Source organism: Danio aesculapii, chromosome 19, assembly GCF_903798145.1.
Source record: "Danio aesculapii chromosome 19, fDanAes4.1, whole genome shotgun sequence".
In the NCBI taxonomy this organism is placed as follows: domain Eukaryota; kingdom Metazoa; phylum Chordata; class Actinopteri; order Cypriniformes; family Danionidae; genus Danio; species Danio aesculapii.
The window spans coordinates 13005242-13016270 of NC_079453.1; the positions used below are offsets into that span (position 1 = coordinate 13005242).

Here is an 11029-nt window from a genome sequence, read left to right on the forward strand (position 1 = left end):
AGCAAAAACTGATAGGATAAATTTTTGCATGGTTTTATCAAATATTTAATCAATTGTGAACAGAGCAAAAGAGGAAGCAAGCAAGCCATGTGTGAATTTGTGAGGTACCACACAACATTGCAGTAATCTGCTAGTTAATATCTTAGCAAATCCATATGCATCTTAAAGGACTTCTGTTGGCCACTTCTTGACTTATTTCATGTCAAATATCTTGAGCGTCAGTCACAAAACAGTAACATTTATTTCTTCTTCTCATCATCTTTTTTCCCCTCTGGTTTGTTACCACTCTGAGAGGCCAGGGCTCCCATTGCATTGCGGATGGCCTCATTGTTGGGATCAACTCCAGGTAGATTCTCCAGGACACTTTGCAGGAAATCTGGGTCTTGCATTACATCATAATCATCCTCTTCCTGTAGTTGAAAAATGTAAGGGAAAAAAGTCAGCATAAAGGGAACAATGTTCTGTCAAGTGCAAAACATCTTTATGAGAAAAATATTTTGATAATTATATTTATTATAGTACACTAAGATAAGTGAAAGGCCAACAGACGATAGAATAATTACCTTAGATTCTGCAGTGTCCATTGGAGCTCCCGTATCCATTGATTCTCCAAATTCTGACATAAAAGAGATAGTGTCAACTTCACAACCTATGCAGGTTTGCTTTACACATTGAACAAGTTGTATGGACAAACCTCCCCCTGCCAAGGACATCTGCATGGCATATGCAATCTGCTCCTCCTCTGTCATGCTGCTGAAGTCTGGAAGTGCAGCTACACCACTCTCAGGCTGAGATCCAGACATCTTCAAAAGAGCTTCCTCTGATTCTGAAGCCAAAAATAAGATTCAACTCAAGTTTATTTGTATAGCGCTTTCACAATATTTATAGTTTCAAAGCAGCTTTTAAAAAGGTGCACATTATTGCACTATAATCAAATTCGGAAACGTTAAGGTTATCAGTTGCCATAACTTTATTAGTTACCAATAACTTTAACTAGTAACTTTTAACAGTTAAAGTTATTATATATAAACATAATTAACCTGCAGTTATATAGTATATAGGTGATGTCTGTGTACATGTTCAATGAATGGATTCAACTATCAAGCTTAAAACTGACATTACATTTATTAATTAATTGAGCTATTGAGCTTTAAAATCTTGCCAACTATTTACTATAACATATTTATGATGTAAAATCAAATTATATTTTTAAAAAGGCTGTAAATGGAGAATTACGCTTTTTGGTACCAGATGGTGTAGTTGCAGGATTTCCCAAAAGGGTCAGGCTAACCAGCATAACCAAACACTGATATTTTGCTAGATCTTGAGACCTGCAATCTTCCCATTACCAGCCTGGAGCTTCTATGAGCTCCAACGTTCACTATTTTAAACATTCATAGGTATCCTTACCGTCACTGGCTGAGGTGGGAATGCCAGCCTCAGCTGCTGATTGGACGGCGGCCCTGCGAGCCTCCTCTTCCTGCCTTTGCCTTTGTTCCTCCATAGATACACGAAGAGCCTGTGGATGGAACATAATAATGTAATAATGGAAGGAATGCACAAACAATAGAACCATGTTAAAATCACAGAGTTTTAGTGCTCACATGAGAAAAAAATAAACATAAATGGTTTCGTTAGAGATGTATACTGATAAAATTACAATTGTTGTATTGATGTACAAGCTGACATTATACAATGTCAGTCCACTCAAAAGCCATTACTGCTTAATAAAGTTTGTTAAATAGCAGAAAAAATCCCCTTAGTTCTGAAGCAAAAAAATCCTTATTAAATATTTTACATTTTAAAAAAAGAGTGCTAGATTCATTATCATTGCATAAGCATGATCGGAAATGAGATGAAACAAACAAGTTAATATTAAGAAAGTTTACGTTTTAGACACACTGTTTGTTTTTTATTACACAAATAAAACAGTTCCAAACTAAGTTGAAGAATAGGACCAAGTGCTGAGGAAAAGACTTGCCGCCACCTACTGGCAGTTTTAGAGTTATTTTATTTCATTTACATATTTGTTTTATATGACAGACCTAAACCAGCTAAAATATCAATACTAAAAAAGCTAAATATTGTTTAATTATCAAAGGAAAAAAATCTACAAATAATTTTGGTCTAATTAATACTCTTAAATAAAGATAATTGTTTGTATCAAATTTGTATCTTACCAAGGCCAGCTCTGGGTCTGCACTGGGGTCCACTCCAAACTCAAAGTCGCTTGCACCCAGGCCGATCATGGTGCCACCTTCACCAGCCAGAATAGGAGAAGACAGCAGGGCATCAGCAAGACTCGGCCCAGGAGGCACAGTGACCAGATGAGAACCTGTGCCCTCTTTTCCATTGAGAGTGTTGACAAATGCAGTCAGTTTCTCTGTGTTCATCTCCTGAACAGATTGATCAAACAAGAGAAGTGAAAATGAGTAGCGTGGCTGTGCATATATATGTATATATGTGTGTATGTACACACACACATATATACATATATACACACACTACATACATATATAAAATAGCTTAAAAGATAAGAAAAGTCAGCAATGCCAATCACCTCTTCTCCAAAATTGATTATATCCACGTTGACCTTTTCTTTTTTCAACCTCTTTGCCAACTTCACCAGCTGGAATAGAGTTTGTGAAATTAGTTTACCAGTTTGATTAACAAAGAATGCTGAAAAGTGTCATTTCAGAATAATAATATAATAAAACAACGTACATCTTTTTCATTATCCTCGACTGGGCTGCCCACAAAAGCGACAATCCTCATCTTGTGGTTCTTGCCTTGTCTATGCTTCAGTGCCAGCTAGATGCAGGCATAGAATAATGTAAATGTCAGTGCATTAAAATACCACAATTTTTTTGTACTACAATCAGAAGGCTGAATTTTAGCTGCCATTTCCCCAGTCTTCAGTGTCAAATGATCTTTTAGTAACAATATGCTGATTTGGTGGTCAATTACCCATTTTCGTTTATTAATTGGTACCTGCTTTTATGCTCATAACAAATACAGTACATACAGTACTCAGCATATATAAGTACACCCCTCATAAATGTCTCTTTTAAATACATATTTTTAATAGGAAGCTATACAATATTATATTTGTGCATATACATTAGATTAGCCAAACCTGGAGCTTATCTAACAAAATAACGATCCATAAACTAGTACACCCAAATTTATATGTTATAGAAAAATATTAAACGCAAATTTAAAAAAAAAAAAAAAAGTGGAAAAATCAAGAGAAGCGAAAAAATGTAAAAGTTTAGTTGAAATTTAGTAGGTTGTCATTTTTTTAATATATATTTTGCTTGAATTTAATTGTATTATCTTTCAATTTCTAAATATGTTTGGTGACAAAAATATTATTTTAATAAATATATCTGTTTTGTTTAAATGCACCAAAATACATTGCCTAGATTCACTGACAAATGGATAAAAATATTAATTTCCAAAATGGGGTGTACTCAATTATGCTGAGCACTGAATCTTGTTTTTGTGCTTCCTGTAATTACAATAAAACACTTATTCTGTAAATACGTATAGTTTTGTTAATACAATTGTACATAGTCTTTCCAGAATTTTGACTAATGAATAGTATAGAACAGAACAGCCTTTTTATTTGTCAAAGAAAAAATAAAATAGTTACCAAAACCAATATATTTTGGTTAAATTAAAACATTTTCTTTATATTTAATTAGTTGTATTTTGCGCCAACGTTTTGAATGCAGTTTTGAGTTAACACAACTCTTCTGAACATTGAGAATAATAATAACATTGTGACACACCTATTTTGGTGCTTCCGTTGGTTACGCCACTATGTAACCATAGCTTCCTGCCACAAGCAGATGTCATCAGGTGGTTCCCAACCTTCCCTGAGTGTTTGACCCTTACCACAACACTCTCAAGCTGGTGGGTCGGCAGTGGTGACCAAGCCACTTCCCATCTACTCAGCTTCCCTCCTCTCTTTTATTCCATAACTAGCATAAAGCTCGTTCTGCTGCTTCTCCCATCCTGCGAGCAGCACGTTTCTTGCTCTTTTCTTCCATTCCTAAAGCTGACATTAGTCGCCATACTGACTTTGCAGGAAAGCCACTACACTCTACCTCCACAAGATACAGCCATGCCTGCCAACCTTTGTTTTTACATTAGTGGTGTGTACTTTAAGGCCTTCCTCTCATAAGCCTCTTCACAACCCTCTTCCTATGGCACAGTCAGCTCAATTAAAATGATTTTACAGTCTTTATCTGACCGCAAGACGTTGACTGTTTCTCAATATGCGTTCTTCAGCGGTCTTGCATCCTCGTGTTCTCGTGTAACGTCGTCATCAGCTGCCAAAGTTCAGTTCCAATACTCAAGACCGCAAGAACAGAGGACGCGTGAAACTTCCCGGATGTGTTCTTGATACCAGAAGTCATTGCGATTGGAGGTGGGAAGACAGCATTTTATATAGATTTATTATTAAAGTTCAGAAATACAACTTATTTACCTCAAGAGTTTCCCCAAATGAAACGGTGATTATAAACATTACCATGGGCATCTTAATAAACGAATAAACACATTAATGGTGTTTGTTTGCTGAAATTCGTATTAAAATCTGTTTTATTTATATTATATATTTATAATGTTTTTATGTATAGTGTATATTTTGAAAATGGGAAAAATAATAAATCGTATGAATGCTGTTATGTTTAAATAATTTTCCATTTAAAATGCGTGAAGGTCATGTGACCATCAGGAAGAACGCAGCATCTCATTTCTCAGAGGACGTGTTCTGTGTTCTCGAGGTCTCCCGAGTTCGTTTTTCCGAGGACACCTGGTCTTCACAAGAACACAAGTCCGTTCTCTGCATTCTTGGAATTGAGAAACAGCTAATATCTGGATGAAGAGCTGTGTAAACCACATCTTTTTTGACTTTGCTATTGCCCTAGTTGCGACGGGCCTAGCCCCCTCATTGATAAAGCTGATGGTTTCCTTATCTGTACTACCATGCTTCTTCCTGCGCCTCTCCTGCTCAATTGCAGCAAGGGTCAGGAGCACCTTGTCAGGTCGCCACCTATATCGACGCTGGGTTAAAGATGTTTTACATCCTGACAATATGTGTGCCAGTGTTCCCTTTTGACCACATAGCTTGCAGTATGGGTCGTCTCTCAAACCACACATGTGCAAATGAGACGGTGATGGAAAGGTGTCATAATAACGGCAACAACAAGAAGAAAATGTAGATCACATCAACATATTAAAAAAAGATTTATGAAGGATCATGTGACACTAAGACTTTAGTTATGCTGAAAAATAGCCTTTATCATCACAAATAACTTAAGTGTTAAAACTGATTCAATTAGAAAAAAGTTGGTTTAAATTAAAAAATTACCAAAACATTTAAAATAAATTATTATAAATGTACTTACATGTGCCACTCGTATGCCGGTGCAGAAAGAGATTTTTCCCAGAGGCTGAACTGCATGGAGCTTTGAAAGGATGCGGCCAGTGTCTGGTGTTAAAGTGGTCAGGACCTCACAATTACTGAACAAAAACAAAAAAAATGTGTGTTATTACATAAAACATCACCTTTCTGATTATACATGTAGGAAAAACAACAACACACACTTACTTGGCCATTGTGATTAGGCCCACATTGTTCTCTGGGTTGCTGCGGGTCTTTGAGTGACAGACAATGTTGACGGCGTCCTGCTGCGCCTGTAACCTGGTGGGCAGGAAATCTCCATTCCTCATGTACTCACTGTTGTCCACACTGTAAAAAAAATAAAATAAAACGAAAGCAAGACGTTATGTAAACAAAACACTGAAAGTATGCAAGATTGATATATATATATATATATATATATATATATATATATATATATATATATATATATATATATATATTCACACATTTATTTTTTTTGCAATATCTAGAGGCAATTACAACTGATAGAAATTCAAACAGATGTATAAGTAAACAATACAAATCTTACTTTTTTGCAACAAGCGAAATGTGACAATTTTAAAGAAATATAATGGTAAAGCAAAAGAATGACAATGAGAAAGAAAAATAAACAATAAAAATAATAAAAAAATAAATAAGGGCACATGAAAAAATTATACAAATTAATGCAGTATATTAAATAAAGCACATTTTATAAGTTTTAATTGCTTTCTTGTTATGAGTTTCTGTAATGGTTTTCAAGTACAGTTTCAATTCTCGTTTAAAAAACATTGAGTTCACATTAAGAAAAATAACATTTATGTATAGAATAATTCCAATACATAATATGAGGTTTACAGAAAAACTTGAGGTAGGGAATTGTTTTTCTTTAAATATAAAACCCCAAAATAATATGAAAAATGACCACAAACCTTTTGGACAATTAGAAAATTCACATCAGACCAGAAAGATTTAACAAAGGGAAATTCCCAAGAGAATTTAGAATTTTTGTAAAAACTGTTTAACTGGATAAAATCTGTGAATAATTTTAAAAGATATTTCTTTAATTTCATTTGTAAAAAAAATTCTGGGGGACTGATCAAACATACAACCATTTAATATGATTAAAAAGGTTGTTCCAATAAGAAATAGAAAAGGGATTTGAGATGACAAGATCTAAAAAAAGTGATTTTATGATTCAATTTTTAGTGGAGAAACAAATAGATCCAACAAAAGTAGAATCTGGCCTAGGCAGACATACAGAAATCAACACATTATTATTATTATTTCTAAAAAGCATACAAATCTCAGAGGAGATGGCCTTACAAACAATCTTAAATTCTTTTCTAGATATGGGCAGAGTATATCTTAAAGTAAAATCAAAGTAAGTAAATAAATTACCATTACTGTCAAATAACTGGTTCACTAATATCACCCCGTTACTGAACTTTATTCTTTAATAACTAGATTTCCATTTATGTAGAATTTTACAGTTGTTTGTTGTGGGATAACATTCCACATAGAAAATTGATTGTGGAGAAAGTGTTTGAGCCAATGTATTATTGGTATTATTAAGTGAATCAAAATCTATAAAGTCCCTAGTGTTTACCTACGCTACTTTGAATATTCTGTCTGAATTAGCATGCAAGTACGAATTCAAATCAACACTAGCACTATTTAATTGACTGTGAACAGCGTTGTATTTTCATAGTCGTTGGCTGCTAATATGATTTCCCTATTAAGGATTTGCAAATAATACTTTTCTGAAATTGTATCCTTAAGGAGAATGTTTGAATTGGGAAATACAAAACCAACTTTACCTCAGTGCGAGAGCATTAGTATAAACTGAGTTAAACACAAGCAGCGTGGGGGTTTTCCATTAAATAAGAACCAGAATAAACGAACTGGGTCCCAGTATTAGACAACAACTGCTTAAAGATCTGTATATGTAAACACAGTAGGTTGCCATTCAGGTAAGCTTGGTTATATATTCACACATTTGGACTTACTCCTCAATAATATACTTTCAGAAAAGTAAGCAAATTCTAAATAGGGATATCATATTAGCAGTCAATGACTATGAAAAAATCAATATTCAGACAAATTAAAATTGAATGTAATTTCAGACCTAGTATTTCAAAGTAATATAGTAAACAACATACTGAGCGTGCCACAAGTTGTCACTGCACTAATATAAGAATATAAAACCAACTTTACCTCAATTAAGTTGCCGACCCAGACACCTTTTAAGTGCGCTTAGCCAACAACTCAGGGACTGAGACACCTCTATTGCACTAAATAAGATGCTCCAAGACTGGTTGTAATTAGAAGTGATCATTGTTTAAGTGTCGTTAATGTATTTGTGTGTTACTTGCTCGTTTTTTATTGCTAATCTGACAGATGAATAATGACTCAGGAGAATGTCATTCTAGCCAGAAACTGACAACTCAATTCTCTTTTATGTTCAGAACTAAGGGCTCAATTGTGCCCTAAAGCGAAAACACTACGTCTTCACAATAATTGGTGAGCGTATAAAATATGCATTTAGCGTAAATATATCTAAAATAGAGCGTTTGTTTATTTCTTACCAGACCATAGTACTTTCCAGCACCATCTTGGAAATCGTCCTGTTCCTCAAGTGACAGCGTCACTGATTGGCTTACAGATGAAAATATTTTTGACGACATTTGTAACAGGACAGCGGATTGGTCGACAGTCCCGTCGCTTCTTCTCTTGCCGGGCGTGGCGTCGAGATGTTTTTGTAAACGTTTTGCGCCCACATGTGGTGTGGGGGATCAGGTTAGGATCCTAATGTACTGTATTTCTTGCACGGCAAGCCTTTAAAGAACAATTTACACAATTAAAATAAGTTAAATTAATTGTTTTAGTATTATACATGATTTGTGCATGATGTATAAATATACTGAACGAATATACTGAACCAGTATACTGAATTGTAAATATCAAGTACGAGTAACGTTAACCTAATAGCAATTAAATAGCTATCTATTTAATTGTCTATGAAGTTACTAATTAATAATAATATGTGTCTAATAAATAAATGGTTTGTGGTACTAAGTTAGCTCTATAAACAATAGCTAGCTATCATTCACTGGGAAATAAACAGCCTATTATAATGTTTAATGCATACTAAACTAGCATACTAACAATAGCAACTACTATTAAGTACCAGTATAATGAATAATTGTATGTAATAAGTATAATATTTGGGATAATTCACCCAAAATGAAAATTATGTCATCATTTACTCACTTTTCCCCCTAAATCTTTATGATGTTAGTACTTCAGTTTAATTAAATACAATATTCTGAAGAAAGCTGGAAACGTAAATGACTTTCATATTAGGCTTTTTGTTTTTCCCCACTATGGAAGTCAGGATTTCAGCTTTATTCTGAATATGTCTCATGAAGAAACTCATGAAGTGTTGGAACCGCTTGAGGATGAGTAAAAAGTGAGCAAATTTAAATATTTGTGTTAACTATCCCTTTAATGAACAGGTACTAATATCTAATCAAGAAGTAATGGTGTCTAACTAGAAGCTAAATGTTAACCACTAGTAGGCCTACCTATTAGCTAATTAAGGGGTACTTAACAGAAGAGATTCTGGGATGTAAACAAAAAGTATTAGTAGCATAAATATACAAGTTTGTATAGATTACATGAAAACTACACTCACCAGCCATTAACTCAAAAAACCACCCTTTACAATCGAGGTATGCAGAAGAGCATCTCTGAACGCACAACATGTCGACCCTTGAGGTGGATGAGCTACTGTAGAAGACCACACTGGGTGCCACTACTGTCAGCTAAGAACAGGAACCTGAGGCTACAATTTGCACAGGCTGACTAAAATTGGACAATAGAAAATTGGAAAAACGTTGCCTGGTCCGATGAGTCTCGATTTCTGCAGCGACATTCAAATGGTAGGGTCAAAAATTGTCATCAACAACATGAAAGCATGGATCCATCCTGCCTTGTATCAACAGTTCAGGCTGGTGGTGTAATGGTGTGGGGGATATTTTCTTGGAACACTTTGGACCCGTTAGTACTAATCGAGCATCGTGTCAAAGCCACAGCCTACCCGAGTATTGTTGCTGACTATTTCCATCCCTTTATGACCACAGCGTATCCTACTTCTGATGGCTACTTCCAGCAGGATAACCCACCCTGTCATAAAGCGCGAATCATCTCAGACTGGTTTCTTGAACATGACAATAAGTTCACTGTACTCAAATGGCCTCCACAGACAACAGATCTCATTCCAGTAGAGGACCTTTGAGATGTGGTGGAACGAGATTCACAGCATGGATGTGCAGCCTGTATCAACTGCGTGATGCTGTCATGTCAATATGGACCAAAATCTCTGAGGAATATTTCCAGTATCTTGTTGAATCTATGTCACAAAGGATTAAGGCAGTTCTGAAAGCAAAAGGGGATCAAACCGGGTACTAGTAAGGTGTACCTAATACAGTGGCTGGTGAGTGTTTATTAAAATGGTTTGCCATACACCACAAATTTAAATAGCAACTTCTTCCTCATGTTGTTTCAAACTTTTATTTATTTTATTTATTCATTTGTAAATTACATGTAATTAAATGATATTTATTCATACTTATTGCATCTTTTCACACACAAATATGTACAGTATAAACTGAATCAGATTTTTGGAGTCGTGAGTCCAAAAATGTGGGTCTGAGATACCAGTGTATTTTCATGACATCTCTAAAAGACTAAGTCTGGGGCTATCAGACAGTTTACTAAGGGGTGCTTATAGTTTAGGGACCATTTCTGTGTCTGTGCTCTGTTTAATCATTGTAGATTTACCTGACTCAAGAGAATGTTATTGTAACCAGAAACTAAATTCTTTTATAGGTTTCAATTTCAGGGAAAATGTTGTTAGGGACAAACAACCTCAATCATTATTCACATCTCTTTTGTTTTTTGTTTTTTTTTACACTAAATGAACAAGAATGTAGACAGAAACATCTTTTTTTTTTCCAAACAATTTACATATCTGAAACAAATTGAAATTTAAGTGTCGGTCTAGACACCTTTTAAGTGTGAGGTAAGAAAAACATGCTTACTGTGGTTAAATGTTAAACAAATCAACCATGGTTTTGCTAAACAAACCTTAGTTTAACAATGGTATTTATATGTAAAGTTTCATATGGTAAAACTGGATATCCGAATAGTAATTAATGCACCAAAAAATATGTTTAGTAATCATTTCAATGAAACAATGGATAATTTTCATATGAGGTGCCACCAAATGCGTTCACTAAGTGACAATTTTAGTCATAAAAAGGAGCAGAAAACAGGGTGATGGGAAGTTGCTTGGCGATTTCCAAAAATCAAATAAATTTTATCAAACGATTAGAATGACCCTATTTTATCCATATCCCACTGAAAAACAAAACAGTAGTTAATAGTAACACAGTAAACATGTTAATAAACATTAAAAAAACAACATGCAAATAAAATGTTTTTATTTTTTGCGACCACTAGAGTGATTATGTTATATTAAAGACACAGCATAAGCGTCAGATGCAGCAGATTGATTTTATGGCACCAGGT

The 11029-nt window shown here is 34.6% G+C and overlaps 1 protein-coding gene across 1 annotated transcript; it reads right to left on the minus strand.

The window, feature by feature from the left end:
- Window positions 1-21: 21 nt before the first annotated feature.
- On the minus strand, window positions 22-8097 carry psmd4a (proteasome 26S subunit ubiquitin receptor, non-ATPase 4a). The gene is made up of 10 exons (XM_056480473.1): window positions 8023-8097; window positions 5621-5761; window positions 5418-5532; window positions 2725-2811; window positions 2561-2629; window positions 2181-2396; window positions 1411-1519; window positions 695-826; window positions 564-616; window positions 22-410 (listed from the first exon to the last, which is right to left on the minus strand). The coding sequence occupies exons 1-10, from the start codon at window positions 8046-8048 to the stop codon at window positions 240-242; spliced, it is 1119 nt and encodes a 372-aa protein (XP_056336448.1). The 5' UTR covers window positions 8049-8097; the 3' UTR covers window positions 22-239.
- Between the last annotated feature and the right edge of the window lie 2932 nt (window positions 8098-11029).